At 55.4% G+C, this 23,639-nt stretch overlaps 1 protein-coding gene across 1 annotated transcript in view; it reads right to left on the bottom strand.

Annotated features, from left to right (window-relative positions):
* Positions 1-17,797: 17,797 nt before the first annotated feature.
* LOC117870508 (leukocyte immunoglobulin-like receptor subfamily B member 5) overlaps positions 17,798-23,639 on the bottom strand; it is a 15,094-nt gene continuing 9,252 nt past the window's right edge. The window contains exons 5-9 of the mRNA XM_034757701.1: positions 22,925-23,206; positions 22,207-22,320; positions 20,852-20,977; positions 20,014-20,051; positions 17,798-18,215 (exon numbers count right to left, since the gene is read on the bottom strand). Of these exons, the coding sequence (XP_034613592.1) occupies positions 17,976-18,215; positions 20,014-20,051; positions 20,852-20,977; positions 22,207-22,320; positions 22,925-23,206 (800 nt within the window). The 3' untranslated portion in view covers positions 17,798-17,975. The remainder of the gene's footprint in view (positions 18,216-20,013; positions 20,052-20,851; positions 20,978-22,206; positions 22,321-22,924; positions 23,207-23,639) is intronic.

Here is a 23,639-nt window from a genome sequence, read left to right as displayed (position 1 = left end):
CGGCCTGTCTATTGAAACGGGGGCTGAGCGACTGCGGCCAACAGCCGGAGTCAGACCGGCTCCAAGTCTCGCTCCTTCCGGAGTCACTGGAGCAGAGCCGCTTTTTTCCAGAACAGCTGGGCTTTGGGGAGGAACCGGTTCATTTCACTCTCCGGACGGACGGGCAAGGCGGCTGCTGACCCCGCTCCTAGTGTAAGCGGGGGAATGGTCCCACTATTGTGGGGAACTTTCCTGGGTTATATCCACCCTGGTGAGATTGGCTAGGGAAAGGATCTGAGTCCTTGCTCCCACTCCCTTTACCCAAAGGCCTGTCTGACCTCGAGGGCTCCCCTTCCTCCCTCCCATGCAGCAGAGTCCTCGTAACCCAGGCAAGGCTGGGCCCCAGATCCCTGGGGGCTCGACCCCCAGTCTTGTCGTGGTCACTTAGGACAGGGGCGAGGGTGTCCCCACTCTGGGGCACTCTCTTTGCACTGGCTGATTCCCTGACCCACTGATCATTACACAGAGTTCAGAGCATGTACAATGTATTAAACAGCAACTCTCCCCTAGGGGGCCCCGGGTCCCGACAGCCCCAGCCACCTTGAACGGCCCAGAGGTCTCCCCTAGGGCACCCCATGAAGTGGGCTCCCCATCCCACTGCTGTTGGCCATTTCTGCCACCCACAGATGGAGGCCCTGGAACAGCCCCTCCCCCAGCCCCACGCGGAGACGGGCCCATCCATACCCCTGGGGGCCGGTCAGTGGGGCCAGCTCAGACGGGTTTCGCTGCACTGGTCCTTCCGGCTCCGTCCTGACGATGCGCCGACACATCACTCGGGGTCACGGTGACCACACTGCACTTCCCCACATACCCTGGGGGCACCCAGGCTGTAGTGGGGAGAGGCTCTTGGGGGGGTCACCTCACCTAGCATCCACCCCTCCTCCAGCTATGGGCAGCCTAGGCCAGGGTCAGCACCAGGACAATGTTGCCCCAGGTGTAATCTGGGGGTGACAAAGGGAGGATGGGGGTGTCAGCAGTGCTTCAGGGGATGGGGCAGGGGGGTCTCCATCCAGCTATGTGGATAGGGGCCCCCAGCCCCTTTATGCCCCCCAGAGCAGAAAAACACCACAGCCCTGTATGCCCATCCACCCCCTCTATCTAATCTAATCTATCCCCACCCAGCCCCCTCTGTCCAGGAGCACGGGAACAGGGGGCTCAGGCAGGCACGGCGCTCCCATTTTTTACCGGAGATAAGGGTGGGAAAATAATCTGATAATCTGGCAACACAAGCAGAGGGTGCAGCTGCTCGTGGTGAACAAGGAACCATCTACAAAATGATGCCTGCAAAATGGCAGATACCAACCAACACTCTCATCCGGAGCAAACAAGGACACCTACTAACAAGCAAAAAAGGAACAAGAAATGCGCTGGGCAGAGCATTTCAAAGAATTGCTGAACAGGGAGCCACCTGAAGAGGGAGCAAACATCCAGGAGGCAGAAGAAGAGCTTGATATGAACACAGACTCCCCAACTAAGGAAGAGATCGTTCAAGCCATCAAATCCTTTAAAAATGGGAAAGCTCCTGGCAAGGATAACTTGAATGCAGAATTGTTCAAGGTAAATCCTAAATTAGGAGCTTCTATCCTGGCCCCTCTGTTTACATCAGTCTGGGAAAGGGGAAAAGTGCCAGATGCGTGGACCAATGGGGTTATAGTTAGTGAAGATACCAAAGAAAGGAACTCTCAGTGACTGTAATAACTGGCGTGGTATCACACTTTTATCTGTGCCGAGCAAAGTGTTGTGTAAGATCCTAGTCCAGCGAACATCAGAGGCAGTTGATAGCGTTCTCAGAAAAGAGCAAGCTGGTTTTCGGAAAGGGCGTGTGGATGCACAGACCAGATCTTCACTCTACGAAACATAGTAGAACAGTGCTTAGAATAGCAACAGCAACTCGACATACGTTTCATAGACTGTGAGAAGGCTGTTGATAGCGTTCACAGGACCAGCCTATGGCGCATTCTGCAGGAATATGGAATTCCTTTCCGTATCATCAACGTCATCAAAAGCTTCTATTTCAACTTCACATGCAGTGTTGATCACAGTGAGCTCAGTTTTGAAGTCAAAGCAGAAGTACGTCAGGAAATGTGTCATGTCTGCAATCCTCTTCAGCATTGCCGTCGACTGGGTAATGCGGAGTATAACAGAAGACATGGCAAGAGGCATGAAATGGACACTCTTCTCATCCCTTGAAGACCTGGACTTCGCAGATGATGTCGTTCTCCTATCACATACTCAACACCACATACAAGAAAAAACAACTTGATTCAACGGATTCAGCCAGCAAATTGAATTGAAAATCAACTGCAATAAGACAGATATCATGACATTTAATATAGCCTGACCATCACCAGTACGGCTAGAGGATTATGTTCTCACCAATGTAGAAACATTCACATACTTGGGCAGCACCATCAGCCAGGACGGTGGAACAAGCCAGGACATCTGGGACAGAATCAGTAAAGCCAGGAACACCTTCAGGAGCTTAAATACAGTCTGGAAATCATCAAAATACAACACCCACACCAAACTCAAGATTTATCAGAGCCGTATACTTTCAACACCACTTTATAGTGCAGAATGCTGGGGAATGAGAAAGTCTGACATGTCCAAACTGGCTTCATTCCATACAACCTGCCTCAGAAAACTCCTCTGTATCTTTGGCCCAGAACAATCTCAAACCAAGATCTATTGACACCGTGCAGCCAAGAGGATCTGAGCAGGGTGATTACCAGGAGGCGTTGGAGATGGATCAGTCGTGTGCTTCGGATGGAAACTGATTCCGTCACCAGAGTAGCAATCAGATGGACACCTGAAGGCGAGCGAAAAAGAGGCTGCCCGAAAACAACCTGGCAAAGAGCTGCGGAAGTCGACTGAATAACCTGGGGGACAGCTGGGGAACCATTGAAAGACTTGCCAGAAACAGACAGGAGTGGAGGAGCTTCGTCACTGCCCTAAACGCCAGATGATGATGATGATGAAGGGTGGGCAGGAGGGGGACAATCAAGTGGTGTCAGAGCAAGCAAGATTTGGGGGATTTAGGTGCTAGGGGGCGCTGGGCTGCAGGGGGCTCAGTAAGGGGCGCTCTCCCCTGGCAGTCAGGCCTGGCCCCAATGCCCCAGCGTGGCACAAGGGGGTGCTGTCTGAGTAATCATTTACCCTCCTCCACCCACCGCTCCCCCTCATAGTACCATGGCACCAGCCAGGCCTGGCCACACTGACTGAGGCCAATGGGCCCATCTAGCCCGGCATCCCGCCTCCCATGCTGGCTGCTCCTGACTGCTTCGTGGGAAGGTCCAGTCCCAGTCCCTCTCCCACATGGCCACTGATGGGCCCAGCTGCCCCCAGAGGAAGCTTCCGGCCACCCCATTAGAGGTGGGTTCGTGTCCGAAGCAGGAGGCTTCTCTCCCCTCCCAAATCCATCGGTGAGTTTGGGAGGGAATCACTGCCCCTGAGAACAGCCTCCATCCCTCTCCCTGGGCAACCACTGGGTGGGGAACTGCCCCATAATCTGTGACTCAATAGATTCCCCCCCAGCCCTGGTACCTGGCCCCGCGCTGCCTGGGCAGGTGGGAGCCAGCGCTGCTCCAGGCTGGGTCAGGGCGGTTCTCCCTGCGGGAATAGAACCAGCGTCCATCAATGATCCTCCCTCCCACCCTGTGACTCAGCATCAATCATCAGGGTCCTTCCCAGGTGTGTGTGTGGGGGGGATTTTTGTGGCTGGGACCGTGCTGGCTGGGAAACTCCTGGGCCCCAACTCCTCTGTGTGTCCCCTGAACAGGGGCCACCTGAGGGAGCATCCCCCTGGGAAAGGCCCCTGCTCTGCCTAGGGCCGGGATCCCCCCTCCCTCAGTCCCAAACCTCCAGCAGCTGCTGCTCCTCCCTGGCTGGAGACCCCCAGTGACTCCGTCCCAGCTCCCCAGCCGGCCGTCCCCTCTGCTGGGCCCAGAGCTCAGGGTAGAGCCTGGCTCTGAGCGTCCCATCTGCGCTGAGTCCCTCCGAGGGTCCGGCTGAGCGTGGGGCTCTGGACACCTAGCCGGGCCCCTCACCTGCTACCACCAACTCCACGGTGTCGCTGGGCTCCAACCAGACGGGTGGGTCCGATTTGGTGCTATAGTGGGAGCTGTAGCTCCCTGCATCTCTCCAGCTCACCTTGCAGATGGGTAACTCATCAACATCCCCATCTGGTTCCACATCCTGCAGCACATTCCAGTTTCCATCTTTGTACAGAAGGAACCTCATGTTCTGGTGCCGACCCCAATGCTGGACGGTCACGGCTCCCCCCGGGCTAACCCCCCCCGCTGGAGAGCAGGGAGATGGAGGGTTTGGGGTAGTAGGTCTCTGCAGTGAGAAGGAGACAGGCCGTGAGACAGACCCCGGCACAGTCACTGCGCCCCGTCCTCCCCGCACAGTCCCGCGACGGGGCCCTTGGCAGAAAACCCAGCTAGAGGAACCTCTCCCAGATCCCCCCTCCCTCAGCCCCGAATCTCCAGTGGCTGCTACTCTTGTTACCTCAAAGGGGAGCCAAGGTAACTCTAAATGGATCAGGATGTAGGTATCGAGATGTAAAACAAGCCCCTTTTACTCAAAAGAGCAGAGCCGCCCTCTGCCGTGTCTGTGACCGGTGGACTGGTCTGCAGGTCTCCCTCTCTCTTCCCTATGTGCAGTGCAAATAATAAAAACTGGCAATAGGTGAAGGTAGAAACAGGTAAGTGTTTTGGGGGGATACATTTACAAATCAGGGAAGGGGTAACTGTGAATAAACAGCAACTAGATAAACAATACAAAACAGTGAAACAGCCGCTTTAAAACAGGAGCATGAAGCTCAGGCCCAAAATACAAATCGCCCCGGCAACAACACCTATAAACCCCCAACCCCCTATTTCTCTCCCTGTGTGGTCAGCACGTCGGGAAACAGTCTGAGGTAAAATTGTCCTTGGAGTTGCCAGTGGTGGGAAAAACCAGTTGGATCCAGTTATGACTGGGCCATGATAACAGTAAACAACAAGATGGCGGTCACAAGATGGCAGTTCAGACTCCATCTTGGATTGATGCTAGATCTTTACAAACTACTTATTGGATTTAATATATACATATTTTAACAGATTATAACACTATAACAAAACACACCCAACACTCTCCCCTGGCTGGGGAACCTCCAATGACTCTGTCCCCACTACCCAACCAGGCATCCCCTCTGCTGGGCCCAGGGCAGAGCTTGGCTCTGAGCATCCCACCTGGGTGAGACCCTCTGAAGGTCCAGCTGGGTGTGGGGCTGGGAGAGGGAATGCTGTAGCTCCCTGCATCTCTCTGGCTCACACTGCGAATGGGAAACTCAGCCACGTCCCCCGCGGGGTCCATCACACGCCGTGTGTCCAGGTATACTGCTTTACTCAGAAGGAACCTCACTCCCCCACACTGACACTCACCCGCCCGCTGGGGTGCAGGGAGATGTTGGGTTTGGGGTAGCTGGGCTCTGCAGACAGGAGGAGACAGGCCATGAGACACAGACCCCGGCACGGTCACTGCGCCTCGTCCCCCCAGCCCGGCCCCAGTGATGAGGCCAATACAGGGGCCTGCAGGGAGAGTCTCCTGAATGCTTTCTCCCGACCCCAAGACCGAGAGAGCTGGGCTAGTGACACAAGAGACACGGCCCCCTCACACCTCTCAGCAGGGCAACGGTGCGGATCCATCTGCAAGGGGCCCATGGAGGGGTGGCTGGAGCAAGGCAAGGAGCGGCCGAGGGGACCTAGAGGCCAATTGCATTTTATCTCAGTCAGCTGGGGAAGGAGAAATCAGTTCAGTGGGGAATGATCACAAGTGAATCAGAGTTCGCTGGTGTAGCAGGAACTGCTGGGTAGGGTCACACTGGGAACTGTTGCTGAGCTCACCTGGACAGTAACTGCGATTGGCTGAATTCAACCCACTTCCTGGGCAACAATTTACATTCCTGGAGCACAGGGATCTGGCGTTAGAACGTCCAAGGCACTAGGCCAGAACCCCACCACTCTACGTTCCCTTCGCGGCTTCTCTGATTGCAGCCTCTGTACATCCCAAGTTTGCAGGGAAATTTTTTAGGACGGTTCATTGCTGCTTAAGCCAATATTCAGGGTTTGTCTTATATACACACCTAAAACCCTCCACTCCCTGTCCCAACTTTTCACCCTTGCTATCTGAGTTCCAGCTCAAATCAAGACAGTTTGTCCTCCATACCATCTCTGTCCCTTCTCAACGGGACTTTCTCCCTGCCAGCTCTGTGCCTGGCACCCTTTGAAGACACAGCTCGGCCACTGGGCAGGGTCACCCTATCCACTGGCTTCCCGCTCGCTGGGGCACTTCATTTCTGGTGCCGGTTGCTACCTCGCTGGTGGCTGGTGTCTCTCTCCAGGGGCTAGGCAGCCTCCCTCCAAACTCTACCAGCCATTTCCGAAGGGAGCGCTCTGGGGTGCGGGGAGATGCTGCCTGCTGTCCCATCTGTTTTCTTTCTCATCCTACTTCAGCTGCCTTGGGGTCCTCCCCACCACAGCTGTTTCATGGTTGTTTTTGAGGTATCCCCCCTCCCTCAGCCCCAAATCTCCAACAGCAGCTCCTTATCCCAGCTGGGAACCCCCCAGCGTCTCCGTCCCCGCTCCCCAGCCAGAAGTCCCCTCTGCTTGGCCTAGGGCTCAGGGCAGAGCGTGGCTCTGAGCGCCGAGATCTCCTGAGGGTCCGGCTGGGTGTGGGGCTGGGATCAGGGACGCCGAGCTGGACCCTCACCTGCTACCACCAGTTCCACGGGATCGCTGGGCTCTGACCACATAGGTGGGTCTGATTTGGTGCTATATCGGCAGCGGTAACTTCCTGTGTCTCTCTGGCTCACATTGCTGATGGGAAACTCAGCCACGTCCCCAGCAGGCTCTAGGTCCTGCAGCACATTCAGGTTTCCAACTTTGTACAAAAGGAACCTCATGTTCTGGTGCCAACCCCGACACCAGATGGTCACAGCTCCCTCCAGGGCCACCCCGCCCCCCACTGGAGCTCAGGGAGCAGGAGGGTTTGGGGTAGTGGGTCTCTGCAGTGAGAAGGAGGCAGGCCATGAGACAAACCCCAGCACAGTCACTGCACCCCGTCCTCACCCTACAGATACAGGGCCCCTGGGAGAAAACCCAGCCAGAGGAATCTCTCCGAGATCCCAGATTCCTGGGAGCTATGACCGAAGCTACCCGAGGACCTAAATCCAGAGCATCCTTCTACACCCGTCAATCTACTGAATGCCCCCCTCCAGCTCAGTGTCCCCATCCCCGACCCTCCATGGGCCCATTTAGCCAGTATCTCCCCCCGGATGAGTACACAGCAGCCACCAGTAGGTGCTGCGTCTCTGGGTCCCCATAGCACTGGTGAGACTGTGACTGGAATACTCGGTTCTGGTGTCCGTGTTTTAAAAAGGACGGTGAAAAATTGGAGGGGAGTCATAAAAATCATCTGAGACCTCAAGAATGTGGCTTAAAGTGAGATATTTCAGGGGCTCCATCTCATTTGGCTGTGGAAGAAGATTGAGAGGTGATTTGATTACGGTGGAGAAACACCTTCCTGGAGAGAAAATACCGAGTCCCGAAGTGCTCTTCAATCTAGCCACGAAAGACAGAACAAGAACCAGTGGCTGCCAGCTGAAGCCAGAGACATTCAAATTAGAAGCCAGGCACCAATTTTTGACAGTGAGGGTGAAGTGGTGGATTCTCTGTATCCTGATGTCCTCACGTCACAACTGGGTGTCTGTCTGGAAGGCGTGTTTTAGTGAAACACAAGCTATTGGGCTTGATATGGGGGTAAGTGTGTGAAACCTCCTGGCCTGTGAAATCCAGATCAGATTAGGAGATCAAATGGTGGCCACGTCAGACCTAAACATCTCTGACTCTATGAAGTGTGCGGGAGGAGGGACAGATCCTGCTGTTTTACTGTTTCACCTGCTTGTTCCCTAGAATCACTAGTGAGCAGTGGGGTGATTTGGGGAGCAGCCGAGACACCCAAACAGGCTGGCCAGGGGCAGACACCAGCCCTGCAAGGGAGAGGTGGGCGTGGCAGTGACTTCACAAGGGCCTTGGGCAGGAACTGAGCCGATTGGGCAAAGGTGGTGAGGCGGCTGTGACCTCACAGAGCTCCCTTGACATCAGACATGCAGTACAGGGGGGCAGGGCAGGGGGAACCTCAGAGACCCCTGTGGCCTTGCTGCAGCAAACCTCCTTCTCGCCGTCTCTCCTGGGGGATTTGTGTTCACGCACCTGAGTGCTAAGGAGGAGCTTCTGTGGGAGTTTTCTCCTTTCCAGCTTGATTCTGTAGAACACCGACACCCCTGTGGAGAAGGTAAGATTCTCAGTGAGGGCTGGAACATTTCAGTCTGATCCAAACTTTGCCAGCCGAGTGCTGGGCTCAGAAAACACAAGGTAAATTGGCAGGAAAATGTCCCACCTAGGAATCAGCTCCTTAATAACTGGTTAACTTATAGATCTCAAAATGTAATTGTAAATGAGGAATCATTCTTGGACAGGTGTCTTTCTAGTAGGGTCCTGCAGGGATCGGTTCTTGGCCCTACACGATTTAACATTTTGATCAGTGACTTGGAAGTAAATATAAAATCACGACTGATAAAACTTGCAGATGACAGACAGATTGAGAGAGTGGTAAATAACAAACCGGGCACGTCATTGATACAGAGCCATCTGGATTGTTTGGGAAGCTGAGCACAAGCGACATACCAGTTAGTTTGTCAAATGTAAAGTTATACCTCTAGGAACAAAACATCTAGGCTATATGTACAAGATGGGGGGCTCCATCCTGGGAAGCAGTGACCCTGAAAAAGACTTGGGGTCATGTTTGCTAATCAGCTGACCAGGAGCTCCCACCGGGACACTTTGGCCAAAACGGCAAATGCGATCTTTGGATGCCTACACAGCAGAATCTCAGCTGGAAGTGGAGAGGTGCATTTGGCATTGATGTGACCACTACTGGAATATTGTGTCCAGTTCCGGTGTCCACAATTTGAGACGGATGCCAATAAATTGGAGACGGTTCAGAGAAGAGCCACAAGAATGATTAAAGGATTAGAAAACCTGCCTGATAATGATAGACTCAAGGAGCTCAGTCTAATTAGCTTAACAAAGAGAAGGTTAAGGGAACAACATTGGCTAATGGGCTCTTCACTTTAGCAGACACAGGGATAAGAAGATCCAATGGCTGCAAGTTGAAACTAGACAAATTCAGACAGGAAATAAGGGGAACATTTTAACTGACAGGGTTTGGAACAATTTACCCAGGGTTGTGATGGATCCTCTATAACTGGCATTTTTAAAATCAAGATGGGATGTTTTTCTAATAAATCTGCTCTAATTCAAACAAGAATTATTTTGAGGGATGTTCCAAGGCCCATGTAATACAGAAGGTCGGACGAGATGATCAGAGTGGATCTTTCTGGCCTTGGAATCTATGATTCACTGGGGCGTTTGCAATTTGTCCTTTTTCGCTTGCCTTTACCTCCCTTGCTCTTGTCTTCTCTTTTCTCGTCCCATTTCTCTCTGCTGCTCGTCTTCCTGACGAGGGTGGGGCTGTTCACCAGCTGTCCTTGTAAGAGGCTCTCGCAAAGAGGTGGGGCGGGAATTGTGTGCTGATGGTGATCTCCCCCAGAATGATCTCCTATGGGGACTGATGCGGTCGTCTGGCCATCTGTTCCCTTGCTCAGCTCAGAGAGTCTCCACACGGATGGGCTGAGCTTGGGGTTCTCACTGAGTTCACAGGGAGGAGACTCAGGTCCCTGTTGGCTGAATGCAACGAGGCCGAAGGCTCAGTTCAATGGCATTTCTTTGTCTGTCTGTCACACGATAATTTTGGAAGACAACATTAATCTGATTCCAAAATGTCTGGGCATCGGTGGGAAGAACCTTGTTGGTTTTGGTGACAATTGGAAAACAGCAGCCCAGAAAAACCTGATTTTCTGCACCAAGCCCATTAAATTGGTGCTGTAGGCAGAGGCGCTTTGTGACATCAGAGTTAACTCAGCCAGTCAGTGCTAACTCTCTCCAGGTGATTTGCATAATTCATTCCCATTGGTTAAAATGAGTCAACCTGCGGGTTTCAATGGGGAGATGACCCAGGCAGGTGGCAGGGTGAGGATTTAAGATCAGGGTTAGTGGAGGGAGGGAGTGATGGGCGGGTGCTGAGTTGTGGTCGATGTCACAAAGCTACTGCTCAGACTTCTCTGTCTGCAGCGCCACATGGGCACCGACTGCTGAGGGGAAGTTTTTGTTGATATGAAACGTATAAAACCAGAAGAACAGACGAGGAATGGCTCAGACGATTTGACAATAAACTGTAGGGTTTGGGGCATTATCCCGTGCAATTGTTACTGGTTCAGGGATGGAAACTGGGCCTAGATAAACAATCAAGTGTCCGACCCTCTAGTTAGTCTCTTTTAAGATCAAGTAAATAATTTTCAATGAATTATTGATATGATGAATTTTGCTGCCTTCTCTCCTATAACCGAATATGAGCAGTTGATGATTAACTTGAATGTGGAAGTTCTTTAAAATCAGGGTGAATAAAAATGATTTTTTTCAAAAACAAAAAGCCACAAAAAGAATTTAAAAAAACCAATCAGCTGGATTATTTGTATTTAAATTAAAAACAGGTTTGTTTGTTTTGAAAAACAAGACTATTGGGGATTAAATTTGAAATGATGACAACCCATGTTAATGCCTAAACTTGCTGTAGTTTAATCCGTGTTTGCTGCCCGGGTTTAATGGACGTCAAACCACTGAATTCGTGGAAGTCGTTGGCCAAGCACCTGGAACCAGAGTTTGTTGAAAGGGTAAAACCAGCTTTTGACAGCAGTAGCCTCTTCTGCAGGCACAGAAAGAATATTTTCTTCAGTTCAGTGTATTCAGCTAGTTCAGCTCAATGACAAGTTCATTCAAATTTCAGATACTGACTGGGAGTTGAGAAAGCAGGAAAGCTTCTTTTCCTCTTCCAATCTATGAATAAATACTACACGTGGGGGTTCAAATCTGAGAGATACGATGACCAGAAACAATCAGTTCATGTCACTAACTGCAGATACCTCCTTACATCAGTTAGGTTTAAATGAAAAATACCTTTTGGTACACATTTTTGCTATTATGTATTCTGCACATTTAAGGTAGTTTTATTTAATTAATAAACATATTGAAAATGCTGTTTCTGTGCATTTTTGAGTGCATTTGAATTTCCATCCAAATAGAGCGTGGACAATCAGAAGTAAAAAAATCGTCATCTAGGCAATAAATGCATCATTTGCCATTTTCTAACATAATAAAAATGTCAAAATTAGATTAAAGAAATGTAACTCCATATAACTGCTTAAATCAATGTGCATAGATATAGTTTACCATATGGTTAATAAAAGAAAAAGCACCACATTTAGTGTAGACTGTATTTAGTTGCAAATCAACGTTATTAATGGTTATCAACTAATGAGAATCAACCTATCGTTAGGAAAATAACTAAAAAGTACAAGTGTAAAACATGATGAAAATCAATGGTTTAAGTCAATCCACCCTGATGTCTAGTTCTGGGATCCTGAATTTTGGAGGCCAGACGGAGACCCTCATTGACTAGGGACAGCCAGGAACCCAGGAACAAATTCTAGTCCCGTTAGCAGCCAAGCCTCTAAATCAGGGGTTCTCAAACTGGGGTCGGGACCCTTTAGGGGGTCGCGAGGTTATGACATAGGGAGTCATGAGCTGTCAGCCTCCACCCTAAACCCCACTTTGCCTCCAGGATTTATAATGATGTTAAATATACAAAAAAGTGTTTTTAATGTATAAGGGGGGGTCGCACTCAGAGGTTTGCTGTGTGAAAGGGGTCACCAGTAGAAAAGTTTGAGAACCACTGCTCTAAATCCATGGAACAATTGAAGGCGGTAGGAGACTGAGGGACACTGAGAATTTCCAACCGTTGATTCCAAACCCAAAGATGTGACATTGGCTTTGGATGGGGGAGAAGCAGGAAATCACTAGGGATTCTTGCCCCAAACAACAATCACCCATTGTCCTTTTGAGCTCAAAGGTGTCTAATGCTCATGGCCTACTCAAATCACACTACTGCTAGGAGTTAGAGAAGTGTCTCTGTCCCGAACAGAGGTGGTGAAAATAGAGATAAGAACCAAGAGGTGGTTACACAGCACGGCAGCAGCAGAGCCAGAAAGAGAAGCATAAGAAAAAACACTGATCAAAAATGTTTTGCATTTAAAATTGAGTTCTTAAAACAAAGGAAATATTATCTGTTGTTAGTGAACTGAATTGATACCTTCTGGTCACCATGTCCTTCGAGATGTATTAACTGGTAGATCTCATCCCCTCACACCTCGTTTTTATGCACAGATTGAAGGAAGAAAACAAGTTTGCTGCTTGGTCAACTCCCCAGGGGTTTCTTAAATCCAGTCAGTTTGTCATTGAACCGAACTAGTTGAATAAACTGAAATGAAGAAACTATTTTTTCTGCACTTTCAAAGGAGGCTACTGCTGTCTAAAGCTGTTTTAACACTTCAATCATTCTGGTTCTCGGGGCTTCAGTGGTTTGACTGTCCTTAAAACTTGGCAGTAAACATGTACTGCTTAATATTGTTTTTTTTCTATTCTCTTTAAATTATTTTAAGAGATTATAATAAGGTTTGGGATTAACATAGGTTGTCAATTTCAAATTTAATTTTCAGCAGGTTTAGTTTAACGAACAAACCTGTGGTTAATTTAATTTTTAAAAATCCTGTTCATATTTTAAAAATAATCTATTTTTAATCCATCTGCCTAGGGACTGAAAAGCTCCTGGCTCATCTCCCAGTCCAGGAAGGGCTGATCCTCCTCGATCTAAGGTCTGGGGCTGGGCTCCTCACTCTGTACTGGGCTGAACTGATAGCCCAGATGTAAATTCTAGGAATTTGGATCTGACCTTTAATGGCCCAATGCTGCACAGCGCTTACCGGGCGGCTTTTCCTGGTTAGATCTCAGAGCGCTGACAATGGTGGGTCAGTGTTATAGACCTTGTGACTGATGCTCTCGAAGGGAGTGTTCCTCTAGTGCTCAGTGCAGGGCCTGGACACAGGACTCCTGGCTCCATCCCTGGCTCTGTCACTGGCTCCCAGTGCGACCCTGAGGCAGTGACTCCCCTGCCCAGGCCACAGTTTCCCATCAGTGGGGTTGGGGTCCCGCCCCTAGAGCCCAGGACTTGTCAGGCGTCAGGAATGTGTGTAAGGTGCTGGCAGACAGTGAGCTGGGAGGCGCTGCCTTCAGCAGGTCCATGTTCTGGACCCCGACTGCTGGCCTGAGTTTCTCCATCCCTTGGCAATAAAACATCGTCTTGTTTTCACAGCCGCAGTCGGTCTCCCGATTTCTACCCCCGGCCCTGTTGGCAGGGCATTGCACTGCCCAGCGCAGCACCTTTCCCAGCTCACCTCGCGGCAGGAAAGCGAGGAAGAGGGCCAGGGACGGACCAACTCTGAGCATCTGGCACCCAGCTCCACGCCACCTAGAGCAAGTGAGCGGCACGTAGCCCATCCTCACAGGCTTCCCTGTTCTCCTTGGGGAGGAGGAGAAATGGGGGGAATCTCCTCGCAGGGAGACTAGATTTGCTAACACAGCCCCCTGCAGCCCTTCGCTCTGGGCCTGGGCAGCACGTTTCCTGCCGGGTGTTCTCCAGAGCCGTCTCCGTCTGGGGGAAATGTCCCAGCAATGGGGCTCCCGGCCTTCCCTTGTAGGAGACTGTTTCCCCAGCTGAGTCTCTGGGGGAGCCAGACCCTGCCGGTTGCTGAACACCCAGAACCCCAGTCAATGAAATCAGTGAGAACTGGGGGGACTCAGGCCTCATGTGACTGGGACCTTGTGAACTTTAGCTGGGGGTTCCCAGGACAAGCTCAGCCTCCTTCCCGGGTATGCAGGCTCTGGCCTGGCCAAGAGGGGGAAGTGCCTGGCGATCTGCAGGAGGGAGACACCAGCTCCCAGAGCAGGCCCTGAGGCACGTTGTGGACCATCATGGAGGTGGCCCAGGGTGCAGCTGTGCGGGAGGGACCCAGGACAGGGCGGAGCCAGGCACGGCGGCTCTGGGGCTTCCTCTCCAGGAAGCAGAGGAGCCAGGAGCCCACCCCAGGGCCCAGCAGGGGCCATCCCCCTGCCTGGCCCCTGCAGAGCCCCCAGCCTGCCCAGAGCAGGAGATGGGCGACCCCGGCTCCAGCACCAGCAGCTCCGCCTGCTCCCGAGGGGCCAGCAGCAGCCGCGCAGTGGAGTGTGAGCGCGTGGAGGGTGAAGGCTCCCCCAGGGCAGGTGAGGGGAGACACCGGGGAGGGGAGGAGGACGGGGGGAGGCTAGTAACATCCAGCGTGTGTCGGTTCACCAAGGTGTCAGGCCTGAGCCACGTGAGCCCCCCTGACACTCAGAGGAGCTGGCAGCGTCCAGCGAGCAGAACTGGGCACTGCCGGACGGAGGTTCCTAGCAATACCGGATTTACAATGGCACCACTGGCGCCGTGGCTCTGGGCCCACGGTCGAAAGGGGCCCCGGCGCGCTCTTCTCCGCCTCCCACTGTCTCCTGTGGGGTCAGAGAAGCTTCACTCTGCCGCTGCTGGGGCTCCGCAGCACCCTCTGCCGGCAGCCTGGCTTCTGCCTTGCCCCTTCCCCCAGCGTGCTACGTTCCCTCCCCCCCTGCCGCCGATCAGCTGGATCAGCTGCTTGGGGGAGGAGGAGCCTCAGCACGCCGCTCTGGGGAGGAGGAGGAGAAGAGGTGGGGGTGAGACCTTGGGGAAGGGGCAGGAATTGGGGCATACCCCCTCCAGCCTGCATGAGCACCCCCACGACCCCAGCCCACACCCACAGCCCCCTGCCCACCCTGACCCCTGCACTCCCCCACACACACCCTCTGACCCCTGCATCCCCTCACATATCCCGAGCCCCCTGCTTTGACTCCTGCACCCCCTCACACATCTCCAGCCCCCTGCACCCCCCTCACATACCCCAAGCCCCCTGCCCTGACTCCTGCAACCCCCCACACACACCCAGCCCCCTGCACCTCCTCACACACATCCAGCCCCCTGTCCTTACCCCTGCACCCCTGACACCTCCCCAGCCCCCAGCCCTGACTCCTGCATCCCCCCTCATGCCCCCCCCAGCCCCTGCCCTGAAATCTGCACCCCCTTCACACACACCCAGCCCCCTGGCCTGATTCCTGCACACACACCCCCCACATCCCCACCCCCATCCTGAGAACCAAACAGGAGCTGCCCCAGGTAATCACTCCACACCCCAACCTCCTGCCCCAACCCTGAGCCCCCTCCTTCACCCTAGCTCCTGGCCAGACCCCGCACCCAAACATTCTTTTACAATATTTGGAAAGATCATTAAGTGGTCCGTCAAGACCCTCCGTGATTTTCAAGTGGTCTGTGAAAAAATAAGTTAGACGACAAGAACAATCAAGGCACCTCCCTTTATTTTCATTTACTTGCTATTACTTATGGGAGGAGGATGAATTAAAAAAGAATGAAAAACGGGGGCGGGGGGAGATAAGAGAGAATGTTCTTGGGAGGGACCCCAAAAATGAAGCTGAGCACAGGGCCGGGGGCCCCACTAACTCTAAATCCACCACTGGCTGTCATGTCACCTGGGCTGGGGATACTGTCAGGGCCGGTGTAACCACTAGGCAAACTAGGCGACCACCTAGAGCGCCAAGATTTGGGGGTGCCAAAAAGCGGTGCCCCAAATTTTTTTTTACACTACAGTGGTTAGGTTCTAAAGTCACCGCGTAAGAGGAAAATCACATATAGTGAAAATTACCATAAAGTACAGTATACACTAGAACAGGGGTCCTCAACCTACGGCACGCATGCCAAAGGTGGGATGAGTTTTTTTTTTAATGGCAGGCTGCGGGTCCCGGCCGCCGCTGAGCCTGCTGCCGACCTGGGGTTCTGTTCACTCAGCCGGCAGCGGGCTGAGCAGGGCCGGCTCCTGCCAGCCGGGGTCACAGCCCCGCTCTGCCCGCTGGGGTCCCAGCCAGCTCCACTCAGCCTCCTGCCAGCCTGGGTGAACGGCCTGGGGTTCGGTTCACCCAGGATTCCGTCCGCCGGCCTGGGGTTCGGTTCACCCAGGATTCCGTCCGCCGGCCTGGGGTTCCGTTCACCCAGGATTCCGTCCTCCGGCCTGGGGTTCCGTTCACCCAGGATTCCGTCCTCCGGCCTGGGGTTCCGTTCACCCAGGATTCCATCCGCCGGCCCGGGGTTCCGTTCACCCAGGATTCCGTCCGCCGGCCTGGGGTTCCGTTCACCCAGGATTCCGTCCGCCGGCCTGGGGTTCCGTTCACCCAGGCCGGCAGGAGGCTGAGCGGATCCGGCGGCCAGGACCCTGGCTGGCAATGGGATGAGCAGGCTGAGCAGGGCTGGTGGCTGGGACCCTGGGTGGCAGGAGCCAGCGGACGGAACCCCAGGCCGGCAACAGGCTCAGCGATGGCCGGGACCCGCAGCCTGCCATTAAAAAAAAATCAGCTCGCATGCCACCTTTGGCACGCGTGCCGTAGGTTGAGGACCCGTGTTCTAGTGTACACTGTGTGTACTGTACTTTATGGTAATTTTCACTATACGCAATTTTCCTCTTACGCGCTGACCTTAGAACCTAACCCCTGTGTAAGATGTGACTCCACTGTATTCATTTTTGAACATTTATAATAAGCGATGCTCCGGGGTGGGGATTGTGGAAGGTGGAAATTTCGCCTAGGGTGCAAAATACCCTTGCACCGGCCCTGGATACTGTGTCAGCTGATCCCCACAGTCTCCAACCTACCTGGGCAGTACAGCAGACATGGCCCTGCCCACTAGCTCCTCTCCACTCCCTAGCCCCCCACCACTTGCCCCCCCCTTAAGGCTTAGCCCTCTTACTTTTAAAAAATGATTGCTTGCCCCCTCCTCTCCCCCCGCCTCAGGCTTTTCTGGCAGCCCTGTTGCCAGGGATCCAGTTTTAGACTGGAAACTCCAGTAGAAAATGGGACCTGATCGTCCGGTTAGCAGCGCTGACTGGGAACTAAATGTCTGGTTGTAGGAGTAACCACGTTAGCCTCCGCTCCTCCCACTCCCAACACCCACCCCAGAGGGCTGGAAGAGAACCTGTCCTGCTGCTGCGGGAGGAGGGGCAGCTCAGTGCAGAGAGAGACAGAATGGGCTAGAACCAGGTAGGTACCTGCTCTATGTGGGCAGGGGCGGGGGGGGATCCTGTTTACCCCCCTCCCCAGCCCTGCTGTGCTTGCAGTTTATCCTTGACACCTCCCTTGCTCCAGAGACCAACCCTAGCTCCCGCCCCACTGTGCCTGGCCCCTTTTACAGTTATTCCCCAGGGGGGCCCACAAATATGTTTGGCGCCAGGCCCACAAAAAGTTAATCCTGCCCTGGTTCCCAGGGGTGTGTCGGGGACCGGAGATATCGGCTAGTGTCATTCAGTTGCACAATCCAAGCAGCGGCGGGGAGGAGGGGGCAGAGTCAGGGAGGGGGAGGCGCGAGCACTTCTGGGGTCCAGAGCATTTCCTTGTTTGTCCAGTGTCCCAACCACACATCGGTCGGGACGCGGGACAAACAAGGAAATATCGGGACAGTCCCGATAAAATCGGGACATCTGGTCACCCTATGGGGGTCTCACAGCGGAGCAGGACTGGAGTGCCCGAGCAGATCACCGGTCCGGATAACACCAGGGGAACGTCACAGGCTGGTTTGTGGTTCTGTGTTTATTACAAATCTGGAGATGAACAGGATGCAAAATAACACAAACAGCTGCCTCAACATGTCCCCTCCCCCTCCCGGTGCTGAGCCCTCCTGGCCCCCCAACCGTGGGACTGGGTGGGGCAGCACCAGCTGGAGGGAGGGCTATGGGGGGCTATAAGTTGAGCCCGTTCTCTGGGGGGGGGATGACTCTGTCACCCCCTGGTGGCCGACACTCCCTGCCCCGTCACTGCAATAACTCCCCCTGGGTTCACACTATGGGGGGGCGCCCCTGCACCCTGGGGGCTCTGCCCGTTGGGCCCCTGGTTCACGTTGATCGTGGCGTACAGGACGGGCTCGGGGCCAGGGACCGGGCCGCCCCACTTGCCCTGCAGTGCCTGGCCATCCAGCTCAGTGTAGGTGAGTCCCTCGGCGCTGGGATCGGGCTCCAGGGGCTGGGAGGGGAGAGAAACACTCTGTGTGTGTGTGTGTGTGTGTGTGTGTGTATGTGTGTGTGTGTGAGAGAGAGAGAGAGAGAGAGAGAGAGAGCGAGAACACCAACACACACACACACACCAGACAGTTCTGATCCCAGCCAGTGGTGAGCTGGAGCCGGTTCGCACCAGCTTGCGCGAACCGGTTGTTAAATTTTGAAGCGGTTTTAGAACCGGTTGTTAACCCGCTTCCCTGCAAGGAGGGGGCGCTGCGGCTTTGATGGGCTCCGGCCGGGAAGTGTGTAATTCCTCCTCTGGCCACCGGGGGCGCTGCGCTGCGGAGCCATGTGGGCCGCTGCCTGGCCCTGTTGCTGCTGCTGCTCCCCCGACCCCTGGCCCTGGGGCTCCCGCTGCTGCCTGGTGGGTCCCCGGCTGCTCTGCTGGGCCTGGGCTGCGTCCTGCTGCTCGGGCTGCTCCGAGCCGCTCTCCCCGTGAGTACCAGACACCCTGCCCCAGCCAGCCCCTGTCACACCCCCTGCCCTGCCCGCATCAGCCACGCACCCCCTGCCCGCTGCCAGCCCCGCACCCCCTGCCCTGCCCGCACCAGCCCCGCACCCCCTGCCCTGCCCGCATCAGCCCCGCACCCCCTGCCAGCCGCCAGCCCCTTCCACATCCACTGCCCAAAGCCAGCCCACCCCTGCCGCACCCCACTGCAGCCCTGCCCGAAGCCAGACAGCCCCACACACCCCCTGCCCTGCCTGCACCCAGCCCCTACCTCCAGTCAGCCCCTGCCCTGCCTCCAGTCAGCCCCACACCCCGTCTCCAACCAACCCCGCACCCCCTTGCCTCCAGTCCAGCCAACCCCGCACCCTGCTGTCTCCAACCAGCTCTGCACCCCCTGCCCTGCCCACAGCCAGCCCCGCACCCCCTGCCTACGGCTAGCCCTGCCTCACACCCCTGTCTGCAGCCGGCCCCACGTCCACTGGTGCCCTGCAGTTCCCAGGGCAGTAACCCTCCACACCTGCTTCAATGAGGGGGGCAGGGAGCAGCCGGGACCCAAACATGTGCACACACCCCCAGGGAGTGGCAGGGACCCACACATGTGAAACAGAGCTCATTTCTAGTTCAGACCCATCTTTTTAAAAAAGAACTTTAGGTAGGGTTAACATACATCCGTATTTTCCTGGACATGTCAGGCTTTTTAGTTCTTAAATCGCCGTCCGGGAGGAATTTTTTAAATTTAAACATTTCTCCCGGGAAAATACGGACGTATGGTAACCCTATTGGTACAAAAAATACATACTGGGGCACATCCCTTAAATCAGAACTTTTTATAGGGAACCGGTTGTTAAGATTTTGGCAGGGCAGCGATTCCCCCCCGTTTAACAGTTGCTCTGACACACTCTGTCCTGTCCAGCAGGGGGCTCCGGAGAGCTGCTCTTCCCCACCCACCCGGGAACCCAGCAACACCCCCTGCCCACTCAGCCCCATGGGGCAGAGATCAGGGAAATTGCCCCCTGGCACCTGCCCCCCATGGAATTCCACTGACCCTCCGCAAATCTCAGACAAATGCGAACGTTTGGAGGAAGGTTTGCGGGGGTCAAGGTGAGTTTTGGGGGTGCAGGGTCAGGCTCTTATTCTCTGTGTTCTGATCCCCAGCTCCGGTGTCTGTCCTGAGGAGGTACGGGGGGGGCCAGGCAGAGTCTGGGGGTTCGGCGTCAGAACATGCCTCTAGTGGGACCTGTGCAGGGCTGGATGGTGGGGGGGGGGGCGGGAGGGGGATTGGGGGCGGGGGGGGGGAGGAGTGGGGGGCACTTACCAGGCCATCCATCTGCTTCCGTTTGCCCATGAGGGCATCTGAGGAATAGAGACACCCCCCTGGTGAGCGGCTGGGTCCAGATCAGGGTCCCAGGCCCAGCCTCCCACCTCCCATCTGAGCCCTTTGCAAACTGGCCCGCCTACCACCCAGCACACTGGGGTGGGGCAGGGTCACTAGCTCCATGGTGCAGCGGGGGGAAACTAAGGCACAAAGGGGGGCAGGGGCGCCCCCAAAGGCACACAGTGAATCAGGGCTGCACCCCACATCAGCATACCCCCCCACATTCAGGATGTGTCCGCTCTGCCAGGAGGAGCCCGCCCCCTCCAGATGCTGAGCCTGGATACCCTAGAGACAGGTCCCTGCCCCCTGTACCACAGCGCCCCCATAGTGAGCCCCTACCCCACCCCCTGCAGCACAGTGCCCCCTGCCCTACTCCCTGCACCACAGAGCACCCCCAACTGAGCCCCCCGCCCTGTTCCTTGCACCACAGCCCCCCCCTACTGAGCCCCCACCCCCTTGAGCACAGCGCCCCCTACTGCTGCCCAAGGGCTTTGGGGCCAGCCCTGACTGCCAGGGGAGGGCACCCCCTGCTGGGCCCCTGCCCCACCCCCTGCAGCCCAATACCCCCTGCAGAGCCACCACTCCCTGCAGCACAGCGCCACCTAGTGCTGCCCTGTGGCATTGGGGCCAGCCCTGACTGCCAGGAGAGAGCGCCCCCTGCTGGGCCTCTGCCCCACCCCCTGGGTTTCTTTCCCTGTCCCCCATCCAAACCCTGACCCCCTTCCCAGCCCAACTTAGCGGCGGGTTTAACCCGTCCCTCGCTGGGCAGGGCACTCACTTCCTCGGGATTTTCTGTAGCAGAGGAAGGCCAGGAGGAGGAGGAGGAGGAAGCCGTCAGCTGCCACGCTCACCCCGGTGAGGATGGTGCAGGTCAGAACCGGTGCTGCGCGTGGTTCCGATCCACCTGGGAAGCACCACCAGGCTGTGAGCATCTCGTTACCTGCTGCCCCAGCCCCTCCCTCTCAAGGACCCAGAGACTCACAGCAGAACATGCTATGGGGCTATTGGGGAGGGGCAGGATCAGAGGGGATTCTGGGTAATAGTGTTCAGGGGGTTCACACCCAGTGGCAGAGGGCTGTACTGGGGTGGGGAAGGTGTGGGGGGGTGTACCTCAGGCCCCATGCCTGTGAAGTCAGCTGGGCCCAGATCCTGCAGCACCCCTCCCCTCCCACCCCCAGTCATGACCCTGTCCTGGGAATTTCTCAGCCGCTTCAGCTCACTTCTGCATAGGAATCGTATGGGTGGGGGGATGGCAGTGGGAGGGGGCTTCTGGCCCAGAAGGGTACTTTGAGATCATTGGGAGAACCATGCCTTGGTGAAGTGATCAGCAGTGGAAGACGTAATTGTGCTGTCATTGCAACAGCCATCAGTAGGTTCCAGAGTCAACAGTGTGTCACTCTGAATCAGTGGGTTCAAGTGTTAACATCATGTCTATCTGGATTGAGAGGTTCCAGGGCTAATGCCCAACTGGGCAGCACCCCAGCAAAGGGGGAGCCCTGCTTCTGAGCTGTTCTGCTGGGCTGTCTGCAGTCTCAGGCAGACAGACGGGATACACGAGGCCATTACCCCCAGCAATCCATCCCCGTTCTCCCAGGGGCATAAGCACCGAGCTGTGCCCCACACAGGTGTGTTTGTGGTGCCTGTGGGCAGTATAGTACGGGGTTCAAAAGGGAGCTAGATAGATTCATGGAAGATAGGTCCATCAATGGCTATTCACCAGGATAGGTAGGGATGGTGTCCCTAGCCTCTGTTTGCCAGACGCTGGGATTGGGTGACAGGGGATGGATCACTTGATAACCTGTCTGTTCATTCCCTTTGGGGCACCTGCCATTGGCCACTGTCAGAGGACAGGATACTGGACCTTTGATCTGACCCAGTATGGCTCTTCTTATGTTCTCTGTTTGTGGGGCCCCCGGGGTGGGGCTGTGCATTGGGGGGAAGCTCTCCCAGGCCCTGCCCCCACCAAGCCAATCTGGCAACTGTCCAGTGACACTCCCCCTCCCCCCCTCAGCATATGAAATGAGGCTGGTGGGAGGGGTTCAGATGGGACATTTGCTGTGGGGATCTGCCACCTTCCCACCCAGCCAGCCCTTCGTGACTCCCCCTGAGGGCGGCTCCTTGGGCAGCACAAACCTGTTTCTGGGGGGGTTGATGGTGATTTCGTGCCCCCAGCCCTGGTACCTGGCCCCGTGCTACTTGGACCGGTGGGAGCTGGTGCCGTTCCTGGCTGAGTCGGGTCGGTTCCCCCTGCGGGAATAGAACCAGCGTCTGTCAGGGGTGGGGCGTGGGGGTGAGAAAGCTGGAGCCCTGGTGTCTGTGGTTAGTTATAATGGGAACGTCTCCTCCCACCAACCGACAATGGCGGCTCTTCCCCGGGCTGAGCCGGCGTCCCTGGGGAGAGGACGGGACCCAGGGATTCGGGCTGGCTCAGCGCCCCGGGATCCCAGAACGGGGAGGATCGGCCCAGCGAGACCATGAGCGCAGATACAGCCCCTGCCTGGCTCCACGGAAACCAGAACCAAAATCATTACTGACTCGTATTAATTACCAGGAGCCCCTGTCCTGGGCCAGCTCCCCCGTGTGCTCGGAGCTGTACAGACACACGACACAGAGACTGTCCCTGCCCCAGTCAGGTGCCATTCACACCTGGAGTCACTGCGGAGCAGGTCTGGACGCGGCTGTTTCTATTTCATAGGAGGAACGTCCCTGTGTCTATAGAACTACTGGGGAGCTTGTCTGCCAACAGGGGCTGAATCAAACCAGGGAGGGTGAATTCCGACAGCCCAGACTCGCTCTGAGGGTCCGTCAGAGTTTGGGGCTGGGAGCGGAGATGCTGAGCCGGGCCCCTCACCTGCTACCACCAGCTCCATGGGGTCGCTGGGCTCCGACCAGACGGGCGGGTCCCACTTGGTGCTGTATTGGCAGCTGTAGCTCCCTGCATCTCCCTGGCTCACTCTGCGGATGAGAAACTCAACCACGTCCCCAGCGGAATCCATCGCGCGCCGTGCGTCCGGGTCTCCAGCTTTACTCAGAAGGACCCTCGCTCCCCGACACCGACACTCACACCGGATGGTCATGGCTCCCCTCAGGGCAACCCGCCCACTGGGGTGCAGGGAGATGTTGGGTTTGGGCTCTGCAGGCAGGAGGAGACAGGCCGTGAGACCCAGACCCGAGCACGGTAACTGTACCCCATCCCCACAGCCCGGCCCCAGTGACGAGGCCGATACAGGGGCCTGCAGGGAGAGAGTCTCCTGGATGCTTTTCCCTCAAATCCAAGACCAAGGGAGCTGGGCTAGCAACACAAGAGGCACAGGGCCCCCCACCCCTCAGCAGGGCAACGGCGCGGATCCATCTGCAAGGAGCCCGTGGAGAGGTGGCTGGGGCAGGGCAAGGAGAGGCTGAGGAGACCTAGAGGCCAATTCTGTTTTATCTCCATCAGCTGGGGAAGGAGAAATCAGTTGAGTGGGGAATGATCACAAGTGAATCAGAGTTGGCTGGTGTAGCAGGAACTGCTGGGTAGGGTCACACTGGGAACTATTGCTGAGCTCGCCTGGACAGTAACTGCC

Source organism: Trachemys scripta, unplaced genomic scaffold, assembly GCF_013100865.1.
Source record: "Trachemys scripta elegans isolate TJP31775 unplaced genomic scaffold, CAS_Tse_1.0 scaffold_30, whole genome shotgun sequence".
In the NCBI taxonomy this organism is placed as follows: domain Eukaryota; kingdom Metazoa; phylum Chordata; order Testudines; family Emydidae; genus Trachemys; species Trachemys scripta.
Note: the sequence above shows the minus strand (reverse complement) of the source record. Positions and strands in the feature narration are given on the sequence as shown.